This window comes from Galendromus occidentalis, unplaced genomic scaffold, assembly GCF_000255335.2.
Source record: "Galendromus occidentalis unplaced genomic scaffold, Mocc_1.1 scf7180000077480, whole genome shotgun sequence".
Lineage (NCBI taxonomy): Eukaryota > Metazoa > Arthropoda > Arachnida > Mesostigmata > Phytoseiidae > Galendromus > Galendromus occidentalis.
Window position 1 is genome coordinate 81,861 of NW_003805468.1, and position 19,954 is coordinate 101,814.

The 19,954-nt window shown below is 50.6% G+C and overlaps 1 protein-coding gene across 1 annotated transcript in view; it reads left to right on the forward strand.

The window, feature by feature from the left end:
• The window catches only part of LOC108864505 (pro-resilin-like), a 29,138-nt gene extending 9,785 nt beyond the window's left edge, over positions 1 to 19,353 (forward strand). The window contains exon 2 of the mRNA XM_018640284.1: positions 18,193 to 19,353. Within this exon, the coding sequence (XP_018495800.1) occupies positions 18,193 to 19,353 (1,161 nt within the window). The remainder of the gene's footprint in view (positions 1 to 18,192) is intronic.
• Positions 19,354 to 19,954: the final 601 nt, after the last annotated feature.

The window sequence follows — 19,954 nt, forward strand, 5'->3', positions numbered from 1 at the left end:
GATAGTTGATCGCTGGCTCACACTCAGTGAACGTGTTTACTTTGGGTCCACGCACTTACAGGAACATCCTGAAAAAGGGCAGCCGCTTCGAAACGACAGATAGAAACCGTTCTCCATCACGTCGGGTCGCGTCGGACACTCGACTCGGCGGCACTTGAAACGCTTGTACATACGCGATCGCGCGGCAGCTCCGAGCGAATACGCTCGGCGAGACTCGATTCCGCTATTGTGTAGAATAAAGTCGTGCACGCGTACCGCGCGTGAAGTAGTCCGTTAAAAATGAGCTTAAAGGGAATCGCTGTCACTGTCTGTCAGAAAGCTCAACAATGTCACGCGAGAATGAAACCGTCCGCAACGAAGATAAATTGCCGACATGGGAGCTAGCTCATCCAGCCGAGTGCTCGACTAGTAGCGTGAGCAAACGATGACTGACCGGGCAAGTAACAGTAACTCCGGAAAATGGAACTGTCCTTCCCGAGAAAAGAGCGTCTATAGCTGCTCGTTCATCTTCTGCGGAAATTTTCAACTCATTGTAAACACCCGTAGGAGCCACTCGTGAGGGAGCTCAATGTCGAACGAATTGAACTTTGATCCAGCGCGGCAAAACTCAAACTCGCAGTTCTCCCTCGCGATCCTTTCCTGAACGTCGCTGCGTGAATACCCAGATCGACCAGACTTCGACTTCGACTTCTGGACAGACTCGGAAGAAGATCCGAAAGCTCACTCTCTGAGTTAATACCAGAGGACAAGAATTGCAAGAATCGGAGCGGGGCGACACCATTCGGAAGTCACCGCGATGAGGCTTTCCTCGATCGGAGGACGATCCAGCACCGATCCGGAGCCCAAGATTGATCCGTATCTCCTCGAAAGGTCGATCCGAATGATTTCTGCGGAGTTAGCAGATTCACAGGCTTCTATTTACTGACAGTAATGATGAAAAACATTATTTGCTCGGTAAGTTGCGAAACAAATGCGAACTCGATCGGATGATTCTCGGAACACCAATCAAATCGCAATGACTGCTTCGGCGTATATCTTGCTCGGGTCAATCTTCGATTGTATTTCTTGGAAGCTCTGGACCACTGGCTCTGTCTGAGATTCAGAACTACCGCTGACCGTGGGAGGGGCGCCGCCCGCTCAGGAGAAGGAGGCTAAAGACTCAGAACCCCACGTTAAGGATAAATCTTCCCTCAACCTCAATTTCAAGATTTCGTAATCATTATTACGCCTCAGCAGATGCAAGAACGACGTAGGTCTCATGCCTTCCTCCATCCACCCTCGAGCATCACATTCAGTCAAAGTCCGCTCGAGAACAAGACGGTGGTGAACGCGATCATCCCTTTTGGCGCTAATACAAAACGAATCGATTGGATACTCCTTTCTGGATTCAATTAAGGGGAGCATTCTCCGGCGGCGAGGAGTTCTCGATGGGGAGAAAAAAATCGAAAAACCAAAGTCTGAATATGACCAAAACGGTGAGAAAGGAGGCAGCTCGAGAGTTGACACATGAAGAGTCGACTCGACGCTGTTCTCCAGACTTCGGGGCTCATGATGTTATGCGTAGAGGGGAAACCTAGGTATGTCTACCTAGAATTTTCTGTCACGTTAAGTCACCGTGGATTCACTCACTTGTTCGGCAGATGAACGAGAGACTAATTTTCTTGCTGAACGCACTGGCCTTTAGTTAGCGATGGGCGAGATGATCGGAAGACAAATAGATACTCGGGCAGTATCTAGGGCTCCGCTCGAGCGGCCGGCTCTACGACGACTTCTATGGCACAGTTGTTGAATGACGTCCGTATAGTGATGATATTTGCTAGCTCCATGCGTTCATTCGTTCGTTTGTCCATCTCTCGTTTGGTCCGTCGCTCGGTTCGTTGGTCGGTCCGTCGGTCGGTCGGCTGGTCGGTTGGTTTGTGCTCTCTGTTGAACGAGGCCAATCTCATCCACTCCATCCTCTAAGTGGAGTAGAGTCCACATGAGCGGTGGAGGATCTTTTTCAGGTTGGTCTCTCCCTTTGATAAGATAGATACAGCAGCGAACACAGAGAGGACGCGAACGCGTGGATGAGGAGGACAAAGAGACAACGACGGCGATGATAACGACAGCGGCGCCGGCTGCTGCGGCGGCGATACGACTCCTACACATCTGATTCGCAGCGCTGCTGCGGTTGAACATCTCTCTACAGCGAAGCTAACTATCGTTTCTGGCATTACGGCTACTGCGGATCAAACCGCGACTACCACGAGTCCGACTGCGATAAATGGACACCGTGAGCTGAGCGGTCGTCAAATTGGAAACGTTCCGTCCTACGATCGCGGGCTCCTAGTATTTTCGTAGGTCGAAGAACTAAAGAGAAGTTTTCGTTCTCTCCAGCGATTCCTTCCGATCGGTGTCGCCGCTCTCTTCATTGGCGCCAGTTTCCTTTCGAGCCTCGATCGAGGGAATGCTGGAAGCCAGAATTGGGTCTGCCAGTGATCCAGAGATCTATTCCTGCATTTGTCTGAAGAGCCTGGTGAAGTCCTCGACTTCCGCAGAAAGAATCGGCTGTCGGACTCGAAAGACCGATCTCCGGCACGATATGAGGTCCATGCCGGTCTGCATCTGAGGCAGACCGCTTCGGAAATTCGGCTATATGTCGCTCGAATTCCTGAATCGAGCGATTGGTTTTCTAGCGAACGTCGTGGCTATCACCCCATTCGGAAAGTCCACTATCGTATTCCTCCATTACTAAGAGCTAGATAACCGTCGACGATTCCACACCGCGATGGTGTCCGTTCACGCCTCGCTCATTTGACCTTATCGTATGATCACCAAATTTGATACATCACCTTTAGTAGTTTCTTGTTTGTTTTTTAATTATGCTCGTGGGGTGACGGAGTGAAAAGAGATTGTTGTAGAAAGTGGAAAATCAAAGGTCGCGATAGCGAAACGAATGATCCTTCATGGGGGAGGAATGTATGCATATTTTATTGATGTTTCGATCGCGAAGGAATGCCAGAGTGAAAACACGAAGAATGAATGAGCCACCAACGAGTCGACGCATCGATGACACTCGAGAGATGTCCACGTTGCTCTCTCACAGTCCGTGTTTTTTTTTATAATGTCCCGAACGAGGGCTGTTGGCGAAGGTTGAAATTCGATCACGGCCCCTTTTCAAAGGTTCGTTCTACAGTCACGCTACCCGACGTTCCTCCTTCACTGGTTAGATTTCCACCGTCGACCTCTCTAATAGACGAGTGAACTGCGGATTTTCTGACCATTGTCGACGAAGAACGAGCCACCTACCGCCGGCGTCGACGCCGTTAGTTCCCCGTATTGCTATGGATTCGGCAACGTCTGACGCAGTGCAACCGCGAGTTTCTGAGTATGGAAACGGCCCGATCTACGGAAAATGCGCGCACTTGAGGCGAAAAAGTAGGCGACACGTCGCCACATAATGTTCGCCGGCATTCAAGGCAACACGGCCAATGTTTCAGATTTGCTTTCGTTCCCCCTCGACGTACTCATTCATATGGCCCCGTCGATTCGCTCGCTTCACAAAGGAACGATATCACACCTCAGGGAATCCTTGATTTCCGTACAGATACATTGGTATCAACTTCGAGATACATGCGATAGCCCAATAGATTCTCCCGTCCGATCCAATGGAGGATCCCGTAAGAGGGAAGGGGTGCTAGAAGACGGCATTCGTCTCGCATTCTCGAATGAGACCTATAATCTAGGTGTGAGTCAGCACGGTTTGCCCGGCGACGGAGGAATGATTCTTGAGGACGTAGATGTCCAAGTACGATCATGATTCTCAGAGGATGCGATATCGGTCGCGAGATACCAGACTTCCCCTTAACCGATGAACTGCTTCGGTGAGAGAAAGGATTGCCGCGAGAAAGGTGCGGTTCCGCTTTGCATCCGGATGAGGGAAGGACTTCGAGACCATAGCCCTGTGGCCTGCTGCGAAATCTTCTGTGTCGTCGATAGTTCCCCTGACGAAGGATTGCAGCGTGTAGTCTCGCACGTCTGGATTACGTTCTGAGCGACGGACCGATCGAATGATGGAGGTACTGCTGGAACGTCCGGACGATGTTTACCGATTTCACTGTTTGCATTCTTGGCCGGTCTTTCAAAATGCGGTTTTTTGAAGCATCCAAGCGACAACCACAATAGAAGCCACGACAAGGGCGGGCGGCATTCGCTTGAATCAACGGCAGAGAGAGAAACTACTCGAGGGGATATCGTTTGGAGTCAAGGGAAACAGTACGGAAATAGAAGACGATTATTCGCCTGCATTTGATTTGTATACCTTTTTTTCATTCTGTCTGCGTCAGCAACGGTAACCTAAAACACATCAGTAACAGTCGTCCCGCGCTACAGGGTGCTTGAGGACTCTCAGAAAAAAAGTGAGTTTGATCGAATGAGCAAACCGCAAGATCGTATCCGCGCATCATCATGAGCATGGGCGGGAAGCGGATTGGTTTAGATGGGTCACAGAATACCGGAGGTGATCCAACAAAAGTCGGGAACTGGACGACGGGTAGAACAAGAAGGAGACTTTGAGTGGAATGGAGTTCCAGTGCCCCTGGATACGTTTCAGAAATTTCTTGCATTGTTGCGCAGACTATCATTTTACAGGTTTACTTTCGAATTGGTCAGAGTGGTTCTCTTCTTCCAATTTACTACTCTGTCTATGGAACGAACGATGTGTATGATGATTCCGCATTGATGCTCTCCCAGCTAGCGTTGTGCATTCTCTTTCTTCTGACGATCGAACCACGAAGAGTCTTAAACCGAAATCACTACGCCATGTTTGCCGAGCTTCCGCATCAACGGTATGTGGAGGAGAAGGGAATATGTGGTCTGAATGAACGGGTTCACAGAAAAATACAAGGAAGCGACACGGTGGAGCTTCGCCATCTTCAAACATTTTTGACGATCAACGATCACAAACAACACTCAAGCGCGCGATTCGCCCTGATGAGCTCCGCTCACATCATATCTCACTCGTCATGAGCTGGAAGTGGACGGAGGAACCCGAAAAGAAGGCAGAGCTAACCGGAAAACAACACCGACGTAACGGAATGGACGACGCAATGTACGTGGACGACCTTGTTCTCTCTCCAAAATGGATTCGGACGAACGCGATCATCAATGCTTAGCTCGCGTAGGTGCTTCTCGCATCGAGGATGACGCTTGCCTCTTCCGTAAACGTCTGTTTGAATTCGTGGTTCGAAACCAAGATCTTTCCTCTCTTTTCCGCTGTCAGTCCGAGTGCTCGTTACTCTCTATCCTTGTGGCGGGGACCCATTCCTCGTTCAATGCATCGGAATTCGTCGGATTGATCTTCTTGCCCCAGAATGCCCAAGCAATGCCTCGACGATAGCTTTGAGAAAATCGGAGGGAGCCTCGGAGAAATGAGAGAGTGTCGCTCTTGTTCGAAAGCAATCCCCACGGATGGATATCTGCTTTGCACGTTCGATGCATTCTCATCAGACGTGACTCATGGATTGATGTCCGTTGTCAAGCGAAGGCCGTCGTTTCCAAACTGGGAACGGGGTTGACTCTTTTTCTGCTTCCCGTGACCTTTCCAGACCCTTATTCAATCCCTGGACGTGGGTGATGCGTCCCGAGGAGCTTTGATCGAGCAACCGGAACAAGTCCGAGAAGCTTCCGATTTCCAATTCAACCTCGCGGAAGGCGGATACCTTCCTCTCTGGAAGCGATTATGCGGCTCAAAAATTGCGTTCAAAACTGAGTGAGTCAGTGGAGTCGTCCACTCGCGGGACGGGACGGCTGGCTTTCTGAACCGTTTCCGATATTACAGAAGAAATGAAGTTTAATGGTGCTCCTAATGATGCCGATCCCGTCTAAGGTCGAAGTTGAATGAAGGAATCCGAAACGGAAGAATCCTATCGGATGTCCCGAGAACGACGGATTGTATACTGGGTGCATTTCGATGAAACTTGTTGCGGGCGATTGCAGCAGTGAATGCTTGGTCCACCGAAGTGCCTGAGTTCAAGGCGATATCCTCTTCAAGTGCTTCTTGTGGTATGAAAATATTCCAAAAATTCCGTAGAGAACGATCCTTCCAAGACCGGGCATCGCACTACCGCGATTGATTGGGATCAGTTTGGGAAGGGCGATCCGATGCCGGATCAACGCATTGCCAAACTCTCCGCTGAGTTCCTTGAATCGTGAAGATCCTCGAACTCTGAGATGTGAGTCTTCTCAATCGGTTTAGTGCACAGAAGCAGAGCTCCAAAGCACTCAGTTGCAACATACAGAAGCGCGTGATGACGACAGGAATAGTAATTGAAAAAGCTCCCCGATTCCTTGGTTCCCCAACAGAACAGGGGAGATATATCTAATTCGCTACGCTCCGTACAAAATAACATGACTGAGTTACGGGAACATGAGAACTTGTCCAATGTCACGTGTCCCTTCCTTTCTATGTTGGCTTGCAACACATCTAAGTTTTGTCCAGCAAAAAATTCAGTGCATTCCCATTCTTCTCCATGCCTCAAATTCGTGTTTTTCGTCTTCTTTCAACTAGCAGCTCGAGCGGAGTGTTTTCAGCCTCTGTTGACAATGGTATCATCGTCGTCGGCGGCGTCACAAACAGCCACGGCCTTTATCGTGGTAGTCACGGTTGTTGTAATCAACGTATAGGATATCCCAAGTCCTCAGGAATTGAGAGCTGCCACAATACACATCATAGGAAGGATGGAACACATGCATGCGATGCGAAACGGAGAAGAGTTATTGGACTGTGAATATCGATCTGTGAAGCTGCTCGTTGACTTATGGATCTGAAGACTGAAGAGTCTCCACGTGAGAGAGAACATCGAGACTTGACAATCGCCCCGGTTGGGGAAGATTGTCTAATCTCTAAGCGATTCGAGGTTCGAGGCTAAGCGTCCGGAGATGGACGAACCATTGATGAGTTCGGATAAAACGGAAACTGGTAGCAGACAGGCGGCGAATCACAACAGCCAGACGTGGTTACATGCCTCTCATGGGGGGACTGCGAGGACTTCCATGACCAGCGAATCATTGATCCATGATATGTCCATTAGTGTCGCTGTCCTCGAGCCCAGGAGTCAGCTCTACGGTTACCTTCGAAAGAAAACGGCGAAATGCAGACAGAGCGAACACGGGAGTCACACAGACGAGTGCGCGAATATTTCCTCGAGGAGAGAACCTCCAACGTACTAGCCACACAGTCATTCGAGAAATTCCCACGACTATCGATGAAGGGAAATCTGAGAGCCTCTGGATTGGATCGCGACTGTTTTTTCCATCGGCGGATGGACATCGTAATATAGGATGCTCAGAGGGGGTTATATTAAGGTCTTCGAAGGAGATCAGACAAGTAGCTCTGCAGACTACGAACTCGGTCTGGATATTGGGAATTTCTTCTTTGATTCACGGGGAAGGTAGCTCGCAGCACTATCTGGCTCCAAGGGTGTTTCTTATTCCGAACTTCTGTCAGAGATCATCGGTCATAATAACGTAGTGGTCAGCGCTCCAGACCGTGGCTCGTAGGCTGAGAAACGACCGAGACAGAGGCGTACGAATATGGAGAATGATGATGAACACCATCAATAGCAGCAGCGATGCATCCCTTGTCTTTATCTTTAGAGCTCACGCTCGGTTTTCCCTGTCGCTGGGGCACCTCGGAGTCGCTGGTGCTTAGAAAATGAGATTTCTCTCATTTCGACTGCTGCTGTTTTTGGACGAGGAAAACCATCTCGGGACTTATCCTCGATAAGGAGGATATCTCCTCCTCTGATTGCCCTTGTCAGTGAATTCGGCACAATGAAAAAACTGTGCGACTTGGACTGACAATAAAAACACCAGGAGAGGATCATGACAGATAGCGAGCCGAGAGACGGGGCAGCAGCGAGAGCGAGATCGTTTGGTTCAGATCGAGTCCGTATCTGCAGGCTCGATCGGTGTCAGCCGAGTCAGCTCTGGTGTCGATCTTAATTGTTCTGTCCTCCCTATTTTCCCCCCTTCCCCATAGCATTCAATGCGGTGTCAGAACAATATCGAATGAGGGACTTCATACTCGCGGAATCTCGTTTCCCGAATGTGCTGGGAGACTTGCTTCGATCAGTTTCGTCCGAGATAAGCGTTCGCTCCCCCAAGCACGAGCTCGAGAAAATCATATACGAGCAGGGGCGAATCGCGCATCTCTTGTTTATTGAGCGAACGAGAGATTAGATACACACCGACAGCGCGTCTGGAAGCGGCGCTCTCTTCGGAGCGACTGAATTTCTCATATACCCGTTTCAGTCGGTGTCGTTTGACAGTTCATTTTAACTCGAGGGTCTGGAATCGCGTCCTGACAATCTTTGTCTGAACGAAAAGGGAAGAAGTTGCGGGAGGCACCTTGGTGCATTCTCGCGTGGTCGAGCTGTCAGATTTCGCAGCGCTAATCTGCTCTACCTTATCCGGTGCAGATGACGCTCTCCGGTTGACATCCCGCGAATATTCCATTTGACGTTTTAAATTTATCTCGCTTTTTGTTTTGCTCTCATTCCTCAATTAAGCGAGCTTTGTGCGGATAGGTGTTGAGAAAAATATTACGACAATCAAGCCTCACATGACCTGTTGTACCAGCCGCTTAGCTACACCGCGCCGCCATATTATGAAGCTATTCACGCATATAGAAGCAGGTTGGCTGGTTGGTCTTCGCGCTCGTCTGATTTGCCCATTCTTTCATCAAAACGAAAGTCTGTTTGTTCCAGTCTACAAATATGTCTGTCGTCCTCGTGAGATTAATTCATGATGCCGTTCATTCATGAATTACGAGTGCAAGATTTTCCCGCCGGGGTCGAATGCTGCGAGGACCGGATTCGAGCTTTATTATGCGAGAAAAGTGGAGCGGGAATAGCATCCTCTTATCCACAGCGATGCACGGAATCGTCCAATAAAATTGGTGTCCAAATTATTGAGCAGAACATCGAACTTGGTGCCCCATGAAGATACCCCTGCTCCAAACATATGCGGATTCCCGCCCCCGCGGAAGTCTCGCACCATGGGGCGGAACTCGACAAGTGCTCTTCTCCAGTCAGGAGAATAGCGATAGGAGGTCCGCAGGGAAGTCCCAGTCCATGAACTTTGCGGTCACTCCCATCTCAGTCTCAGAAATCAGAGAGGTATTGCTGGACTGATTGAACGACATGAAGACAACACTGTTTCTAGGTACTCATTAAGGAATTCGCAGGACGTGTGAAATGAAATCTCGAAGGGGGCTCTTATTTTATTCTGGGTGATCATCACCTCGATTCCCCCATAATTTGATAAATCCTCACCTTGTAGAGCTCTGCTTCCTCATGACCTGGAAGAAGTTTATCGCAGCATGAGCCCTGCGATGACTTCCCTTGGGACTTCTGCAGCATGTTATTACAATTGAGCTCCCGAACCACAGATATAGAACGCTGGGCATGTGAACGATTGCTGGACCTCTAGGAGCTCGGAAGCCAAGCTGATTACTGGGAGACTCCGGAAGACTTCGGTGCAGAACGGAATGAATCCATTTAATCATCAATGGCCTCTCAAGAGAGTGAGGTTCCGACGAGATATTCCTGACGATAAGCGCGAGAACCGCCGCTTACGCGTATGAAGGGCTCAGAAAAAAAAACTCTCAAAGCCATCGTTCATGAGTTTCTGCTCATTCCGGTCGAGCTCGTTCCGACAATGATGGGAAACGTAAATAGACCGATACAACCGCTGGGAAGCTTTTTGTGTATACAGAACAAAAGGAAGGGCATTTCTCGAAAGCTCAAGATATGGCATCCCGTAAGAGTCGCATTCAAATTGCTCACTCCCATATTTCAAGAAGCGGAAGGCTCCGACGGGGAGCTGAACCAATAACTCACTCAGAGGCTCCCAAGGTACCTGGTCGACCTTGGAAGATTGACGAGGCGTAATTCTGATCAGCTGGGCATTCGGTATTCGCTACATCCTCGTTCCTCTGATTCGATTTCATCACGTTAGACCCGCCCGTCATGAGGGGATACGGAATACAGCTTTCCACAGCGCATGAGTCTACTCAAGAAGTTTGGATCGATTCGGGGTTCGGCGGAACGGAAGCAGTACATTCCTTCGCAGTATTTCGCTTTGCTGCTGATTGCGACCCGGACGCAGTCGCAAGACAGACTGGCGCTCGGCGGTCCAGCGGCGCACTAGGAAACGCGCCTGAGGTCACCTAAGAATGGTAGTTCAAAAAATCTGCCGCTCACTACAATTGTCAAGTCACAATGGACAAACGCGGCGGCGCTTACAAGTAGACGGCATCGAACCAGTACCGTCGGAGGGAGCGATAAGAGAGACGAACAAGCTGAGAAGTGAGAAGCCGCGAAGAAGACGACGAGTATGAAAATGAGACAATCATTTTTCTGGATTTCCTCCCCTTCCAGCGGTAGCTGCCACCGGTGCCGTTCCACGATCCCAGCTCTGGCTACCGCTCGACCGAAAAGAATCTCACCCGAGCTAAATTCAATGGCCGTCCGGTCAAACAACGGTGCGGCCTGAGGGTCGGGCGGCGTGCGCTCGAGCGCGAGCCGACAGGCGCCGACAGAAGATACACCCGTAAGCCTCAGCCTTGTGGGATTTGCATCGTCACCCCCCAGACGGAGCGGACCGTCGGCCAGGCTTCTGACAAACCGATTGACGAGCGACCCTAGCACTGAAATGTGGGTGGATCGTCGGGTTTCGTTCAGGTCTCACTTAGCCAGCCAGCCGGTCAGTCGGCCAGCCGGACGGTCAGTTGGCTAAATGGAGGAGCGCTCGAGTCGAGCAAGTTCAATTGACAGCTTCATTTATCCGGAGCAAGCAGTGACTCCGGAGACCTTCCTCGTGGGCGAACGTCGGTCGCTACTGCTTCTCCGTTGGAAAAGTTTTTTCTTCTCCATATGAACAAACCAGTAGCTGGCGTCGCATCTTTCTTCTTTGAACTTTAATGATGACAGGCCGATGTTTAATGGAAGAAGAGAAGCTGCTTTTCGAACAGCCATCAATGCGCTCATTGCCTTGGATCAAAAAAAAAAGATTGCTACACGAAGACGACTACTTCTTTTCTCCTCCGACTAGCCCGGACTACGACGTCGTCGCTCCGGATCTGGACCGCAAAAACATCTAAAAGGTGCATGCCAGTCCGGCGTTTTTCGACTAAAATAGCATCCATGCCGGGTGGGATCTGTATGTAATGAACATTCATGATGATGTCGGTAGCTCTGCGGCTCCCCAATCGATGCTTCGACGACCGAAGACTTCGAGGATCTGTTCTCATATTAATCCCGTCGAGCTCTCAGCTTCCGAACTGTTTGAGAGAGGACCACACACCCAACGAAGATCAGGCCTGGAAAACGGAGGATCCGGAACGGAAGGGCCTAGCTGTGCGCTCTTGGCTCGAAACTCATTCACTCGTTCATCTTCAGTCAGGGAATAAAGACACCAATTACGCAAGGCGTGAAGAAAGCCTGGGAGGCTTTGGATTGTGATCGGCGCTAAATACCGTCCAAACAGGCGGGTATCTCGGTGCGAAAACTGATCTAGATCAGACAATCTCTCTCTGATCGAGCCAAAAATACGCTCCAAGGCTCTTGTTGAACTCTTTCTGCAGACAATGTCTAACAAGAGACTCCGGACTGTCTGTCCACCTATTTTGGGAAAACTATTCTCTCTGACTAATGTAGCACCCATCGGATACCGCAAAGAAGAATTCCGTCGACGGACGCTTGTAGGTCACGAGCACTTACTTTGTCTGGTTAGTCCCGAAAATACTTTCCAGTTCATCGTTAACGCCTGTCCGGTCGACGCTGGTTCATCTGACCCACTGTCCGGCGCCGTATCGGGTGACCATCAGAGAAATCCTAGACAACCACTTCCCTTTTGCCATTTTCTCTTATGAAGATGTGAGTACTGTGTCTCCGTTCAATTGAGGCGAGACGCTGGCAAATACTTTGGAGCATCTACGGCGGGAAACTCGACACTGAGCCGAGAGAATCAACACCATGATCAGCCTCTCATGTCTTCCTCTTTGAGTTCGCTGACTTTCTCTCTCGTTCTATCAGAACCTCCGTTGCCTCGGTCTTCAGTCCGGCTCGCATGAACCAGCAGGCAGTGGACAGGTCACAGAAGCTCTGCAGCTTCGACTCGTCCCAGCTACCGCCAGAAGACCTCCATAAAATTAAGTCGCGAGGCTCGAATTTTATTGAGCGAACTGAATAAATTCGTATGTGCAATCGGTCAATATTTGCTGGGATTATTTCCGTGACTGACAACAAAGGGCAACCGGGATAATAACAGGAGCAACAAGGACTTGCGGGCCGCAGACATCTCGGGAAAAATGACGATTTACTCAGAATCAATGAATTCACAGGTAACAGATGGGTCTTGTCTTCTCTCCTGGTCGACCTTCGAGGTGCCAGAGTTTCGGACGATCAGGTACACCGATACGTTTTTCCGTATGGCATTCGAGTCGTGAGCGGCGCCGGCAGCGACGTCGTGCGAAATCGGAAAAACGAGCAACGAATGTCTGCCTCATGTGACAGTCACCCAGAAAGAACGTATTAGTCTTCCCAATGACTGACAGTCAGGGAGACCGAACCTCCTCCTATTCCGTGGACTTTTCGTGTTTTTCTTTCGATGCGTCCATCTTCATCTGGAACTGTGAATTTCAGATCGGACGCCGCATTCCGACCTTTCGAATATACCGATCGTCTCCGGTGCGAAGCAATAATTCTCCGGAAGGACGCGAATCTCTCGGGAGACCCCACGGTTCTGGCTACGACAGTGACGCGGGAAAAAAAATCGGGAAGTTAAGAAACTTTCGCCTGTGAAGATTCAAAGATCATTCAAGAGCAGAGTGCTATCTGTCCGAACCATTCGCGTTGAAGACCTGTTTGCCTGATCCGCGATGTCCGCGTTAGTCCGCGAGAATTGACGACTTCGTTATCCCCGCTTACCGTATCGTCAATCGATCAGTGTGTACTCTTCGGAATCCAACTCAATGGATAATAAGGAATGATTCGTTCTTATGCATATCCTTAGACATTTCCTTGGTCATTGGGGGAATGATTCCAGCTATCAAGGTCCACGCTACCGGAGCCGCGGAATCCGAGGGGTTCCCTCATGTAGGTTCCGCGGCGCGAGAGATGATGAGTCCATCTGGTCGTGATCCCGGGCTCTGTTTTCTTGCTCTGCGTTATCCCAGAATGATGTCCATCTTCGAAAGAAGCGCTCTTCCTCAATCTCCCAGTCGTCCTCGCTGAAATTCCCTCCTCATCCCGATTCGCTTTCGAATTCCCCGATTCCTATTAAAAATGTGATCATAAATACAGCGAAAACTACTCCCTCATATCGGTCACGTTTCTCGCTGCGGATTGGAGTCTCGAAACGTTGGTCGCGGAAGACCCCGCTCCCGCCGAAGCTAGAGCCAGCATTCGAATTTCCCACCCATGCTCGCTTCTTTCTTGATCGATTCTTCACGAATTCAATTCCATCACCAGTGTTCCTATTCGCGTATAGATGCATGGCGACTGTCTTCTCATTCGATGGCAGGGAGCCTAAGATATCGAGCAGGCTCCAGACCGATTGAATAGCGCTTAGCAATGGAGGCGGCCTCCGTCCACGAATCGTGAATGCGCCACGCGTCATCAATAGTAACGCCGAGTTTTTTCATTAAAGCCTGGCTGCTGTGATTGCCAATAGATTCGAGACGCGAGGAAGACTGATTAACGTTTGCCACAACAATGGCACTGCCGTCTTCAAGGTACAGCAGTGCTTCGTGTTTAATTTTGGCCTCATAATTATAGGATGATATTTCGGCACCGTTTTCGTGGTGACCCTCGGCATGTCTCCCGAGCTCTCGATCCACACTGGAGATGCAGTGGCAAATCAAGTAACGAGCAGGCATGCGTGTCGGTGAGTTCTTCACCAGTAATCGCGGCTAGCCGAATACATCGCGACTTCGCTTCTCTCGACTTTGAGCAGGACATCCACATAGATGTCGAAAATCAAGAATCATTCATATGGCGTGCAGGTTACGAAAGCGTCACAGAACTTGAGTACTGTCCCCGACGATCGCCCCTTTGACCGAAGTCGGCTCATCATACCTCTCCGCTATCTGTTCTCTATTCCGCTCGATCGTACGGTATCGCTGGGGGACTCTGCTTTGGAAAGGCCAAGAAATAGCCGAATTTCCCGCGGTCAGGCGAATATTCTCATAACACCTGTAAATGGGGAAGTAAGATCGAACGCTCGCGTATCGTTCACCCAAAGAGCTCTGATTGTTTGTTCCAATGATTAATCGGACGATCGATCAGGAGCATATCAAATGTCGATGATGCTGTGAGTTTTCTTCCTCTTTGCCCTCTGGGAAACGAATCGCCAACAGATTTATGACGATTGTCTTCACTCAGCATTCGATGTAAGTATTCGGAATCAATTGCGGTTGCTGTCGCTCTTGCCGCCGCCGCTGCCTCCAATGCTGCGAATGAGCTCGGGCTGGTCGAAGACATGAAATATTCATTGACTCATCTATTATTTGATATGTTCACCTGAAATTGTTCCCCATAAGCGTCTCTGTTCTGTGTGGGGTTGTATCCATGACCAATTGTGGCCAGCAGAGCGATAAACTACAGCTGCGAAGGAGGAAAATTGATTAGTATACGTCTGTTCTTGGGTCCGAGAACAGGACGCGTGATGAAACTACGTCCTTAGCGCTTGGGGTCCGAGGTGCAGCAACGGCAGCGCCCTTTGCTGAGGGGAAGGAACATTCAGCGGATTCAAAGCCTGATCCATGGAAAAAAAGTAGCCAATCAGATTCTCGGAGCTTTCTCTAGCTCACGCGGCTTATGACTTCTCTGCCGATATGTCATTTATTCCCCCAGGTTTGTTAACCGGCCAGAGCGGAATCGGATATCGGCATCACCCAAGCAAGTAGCTATTCTTCATTCCCTACACTCTGGCGATCGGATACGTAACCGTGCAACATCCAGAAGTAAATGTGAAAAAATGGCGCATATAAAGGGTCTGTCCTGTTTCCTTGGCCATAACCAAAGTTCATTCAATCGCGATTATAGACGTGCCCTTCGAGTCCCGCTTCCTCGATCTCCACTCAGCGTTTTTCGTAGCTTTCTCATAAGATTCCTGTCTCTGGGGCTTTGTAGTCTGTCCAGAAATCCGTCGTCTGATGCATACGCCGCGCCGCCGTGGTACAATTTAAACGATATCCAAGTACGCGTCAGTTTACCGTTGCAGAAACCAGAGAGCCTTTCATCTCTGAACTCTTCAAAGTGAACAAAAGTTCTCACGTGGTGAGAAACATCCGAGTGCGTAATATTCGATTTCCATCCAGGCTACTAATGGTTGACTCGGATTTCTTCAATAGCTAGGGGCGTACATTGGAAATTCGGATCTCACTCTCGACAGAAATTCCGCTGCGAACATCAAATTTCCCTCCCAGCTATGCTTCGGATTTCCCCAAACGAAAGAAGTGATCGCTTTGTGCTTGAATGAGACGACGTCAAGTCTTATGCACTCGCTGTTCACCTTTGTACAGAGGTTCACTCGTGGCCGCGGAGCGACTTCTTTTTGCATTTTTCGCTCGATTGTTGCACAACACAGAATGAGAGAACGAAAAAACTGAAGATAGGACCGAATGACAGAAAAGGGATTCATGTTCATTGCGACAAATCGCCGAGAGACGATTGCAAGGAGAAGAATCTACGTATCATTAGGGGAACGAGACACACATTGTCGGGAGTTCGCCCGCTGATCATCCGACACGAATTCGACAGGACCCAGCGGCAATCGACAGATGATTAAGCGTTGGGATTTTTTCAGCACCCGATTTTAGCTGGTTGTCCGAAGTTCCTGCTCGCACAAGTTCGCGTCTGACATGAGCCTTCCCCTTTTCTTGATGAACCCACCCGTTCGATCACGATCAACACTGACAGCGGTGATGAGCTCCAGAAAATCAGTGTCGTTCTTCCCAACGGGCGAGCATCAGGAGGAAATTAGAGAAGAAATGTGGAAAAAAAATTAATACCTCACTTCCTGAGAAACATGATGAAGAGCATTACCAGTCAGCCTGTCAATCAATCATTCATTCAAAAGTGTCGCCGTCTCCATGTTGCCTTGTGACCCGACGCACGTCCGTCGGAAGTTTTTCGGACCCTACGGTCGTGGGAGATCTGATCCGAAAAAGGAAAACAAAACGAACTTGCACCCGCCAGAAAGTCGACGTTTCGCGGCCACCAAGAGCGCTTCCCGCGGAACAAATTTGCATCAGCCCTCAATTAGAAGTTGTGTTCCACATTGTTGCAGCTTCTGTCGTTGCGGCTGTCGGAACTTTGATGATTCATAAGATATTCCGTTCGTTTATCAGCTTCGTTCCGACGGTGAACTTGAAAGGTCTCTGTCGAGGTCTCCTCTCTGGGATGAGGACTCCGCTGCCTGTCTCCCGTTCTCGCTCGTCGACAGACCGCATCCTTCTCGTTTCTGCCAAACTTCTGATCTGTGATCAGATTTCTTGAGACGGCTCGGGCGTTTCACGCCCCTCATCCCGTTGATGATGATTCTTTTGTGTCTAGCGTTTATTAAGGACTTTCATCAAGAAGAGGAGAGTTTTCATTTTATCTTGTTCCGAGTCTCCGTCGGCGACCCTCACTCGTCAGTCAAGTTCATGAACAGCGAATCTGCGGCTTCTGGAGTTTTCGTTGAAATTCATTAATCCGTCGCGAGCCCCGGGACCGTTTTCGAGGGTCGAAATCTCATCCCGGGCTTGTCGCAGCATTCAGGACCGGGCTCTGACTGATTCCCAGAGTCGATTCGAGCGGACGCCATCCTATTGATCGCCCAGACGTTCGAGGGAAAACAGGGAATTCAGGAATGTAGTCGCGCGGTTCGTGCGCGTGAAACCGCCGAAAGGCATCGGCTCGCCCGTGGGTAAAAGGGACCGAGACCCTCTTCTATACCCGGGAGACCTGTTCCGACCCATTTGCATGGTAGCTCGTGGATCTATCCTTCGGAAGCTCGAGAACCAAAAAATGTCTGATCGCCGATTCGATCAATCGATCCGTCAATCCGAAAGTTGAGCGGAATAATTGAGTCGCGCTGCTTTCTGCAGATGCGCGGCGACCGTAGCGCCGACGCGGTCGTCTGCGGCTTAAGGTCAAATGTGAACTTCGGCAAGGATCACTTTCCAGAGGAGAGGGATGCCAAGCTATAAGTTTACGATCTTCTTCACCATGACCACGAACATCTCTCACTGTCAAAGCGGATAACAAAATCTCAAAATGGTACTCGGCGCGCCCAATCCTCGGAGCTCCCGGAGTTTGCTCCACTGCTTTCTCGAAGCCGCCTCCGGAAGCTACCACGTATTTTCCGGGGACGACTCGAGAACCTCCTCGGAGTTGTACCCGATCTCTTCGAATGCTCTCCGCTCTCTGAATCGTCATCCTTTCAATTCTTTCTCTGCTTCTCCTAACCCTTCTCCGAAAACTTGGATCGCCCAGTGAACAAGCTGCCACCGGACCTACTGTCGAGCCGGAGTGGACGAGCCCGGACGCCCCCCCCCTCCCAATGAGTTCAGCTTACCTTCTGTTCAAGTGTCTTGTTGTGAAAAGTGTTCAGAGTGTGCCTGATCGTCCGGATATTTTACCCACGTTAGACCCAGGAGCAGCAGCTAGTCCAGAAAGGCTGAGCTGATCTTCAGTCCTCAACAGTTTTTTGTTTTGTAAATCGTCTCTCGTGGTGCATGATTGAGTGTCGAACGATAGGAAGTATCCCGAAGGTTTCGCTCGGAGGCGACCCGGGGCCCAGAGCTCAGGATGAAATTCGAGGTCGGATGGAACCCATGCGGATGGAATCCGGCTTGCCTCTAATCTGCAGAATTCTTCCGATCTGGAAGCGCATCGAGTTCTAATGAGTTTCTTCCCGGAGAGAATGATCGTAGTCCGCCGTCTTTATTCCTGTCTGCGCTCCACAAGCGATGTCCTCTAGGCTCCAGACTGTCTCGCCTCCTTTACTCCTATGACTTTCCGCTGTCTTTGCGCACTGGTTCTTCTATTTTCTCCTTGCTTGTTCGAATGCTCTCAACGAACTAAGACTCGTTCTAATCGTGCATGGGCTTCTTCACTCCGAAGTAGATCGCATCGAATAATATCTACTTCCCTATTCCAGCGAGTACTCTTCCTTGCGCCGCTATTGGCCATCGGTTACGCGGCGTACCAGAAGCCGGCACAAGACGATTATGAGGATTACGGTGGCGGTGGATACGGAGGGCCAATTCAGAGGAATCCAGTACAGCCTCAATACCAGCCTGCCGCTCCCGTTCAACCCCAGTACCGGCCCCCCGCCGCAGTTCAACCCCAGTACCGGCCTCCCGCCCCAGTTCAACCAGAGTACCGGCCCCCCGCCCCAGTTCAGCCCGAGTACCGCCCCCCCGCTCCAGTTCAACCCGAGTACCGGCCTCCTGCCCGCGCTCCTCAGGGTGGCGGCGGAGGAGGAGGAGGGGGCAGTAATGATTACAATGACCCGGGATACGACGTAGCCGACGAGTGGAAACCGTACTCGTTCTCCTATTCTGCGCAAGATACCGACGGAAGCCACTCCCATCAGCAGCAAGCTGATTCCAGGAACAGAGTCACGGGGCAGTACTCGATCATGATGGCCGACGGCCGCATGCGTATCGTGAAATACGTTGCCGACGAGAACGGCTTCCGAGCCCAGATCGTCACGAACGAGCAGGGAACCGAATCGAAGAATCCCGCCGATGTCACGATCCAGTCCTCGGCGCAGACGGGTGAAGAAGCCGCGAAACAATACGGGAACTCGTACAGCAACAGTCGCTACGACAACTACGCGGCGGGTCCGGACAGCAGGCCTTACGCGGCTGGTCCCGAAGTCAGGCCACCACCTTACGCCGCTGGACCCGCGAGCAGGCCGGCACCTTACGCGAGTGGCGTTTCAGGGCTCCCTGCACCCGTCCCAGCTCCATCTATTCCCCCTCCGCCCCCGACTCGGGCACAGAGCTTCTCGAACTCGCAAAACTATGCGAAACAGGACACGCAGAGTTATTCACACCACAACAACCAGGATTATTCCCAAGGACATTCGGATTACCCATCCACAGGATATTCGTCATCGAGAGGTCTGAGCCAGGGTTACACCCATCAAAGCAAAAACAACAACCATCACTCAGCTGCCGCTCCATACCCAAGACAGCCGGGAGGTAGCTACAGTAACGATATACCGGATCTCGAGGACCACGAGGATGGCGGTTACTATTCCGGAACTGGATCGCGGAACGGTGGTCGTAGCCCGCCTTCGTACGGACGATGAAAGCCCGCCGTAACGAATCAAACATCCCATTCATCATTCGAGAGACAAGTGTTCATAAACGTACGTTATGCATATTTATTCGTGTAGACAACTGTGTAAAGGACCCAACTGCATGATACTTCGCCAAATAAAGGAACTGTTCACGATCCTATCGACTCATACCTCGTCGTTTAGACGCCTTCTGACCCGGGCTATATCCGCCGAAAAAGCGGAGGAGAATTGGACGGATAAGGCATTCGGACATGGACCAGGAGAGCTATTTGGACCATGTTGACGGTCTTCTTGCCCACCTTCGATTTTCCAGGGAATAATTTGATTCCCCTCGGACTGTCCCGCGCAACGTCCGATCGGCCCAGGCGTTTGCCTGAGCCGAACACCTGGTTAACGGTGAATAGATCGTCTGAGCGAAACCAAAGCTTCAAGATCGCTCCCGAACCGATCTGTGAACACACTTGAAGTGTTCGCTGTGCGACGAGACCAGTCCCTCCCCATTCGAATATTCACTCCCCCTGGCCTGGCCGAGTCGCTCAGCCGGCCCAAGGGCGGACGACGAAGGCTTTGCGAGTTCTTTTCTACCTGTGCCAGAAGAGGAGGGAACTCC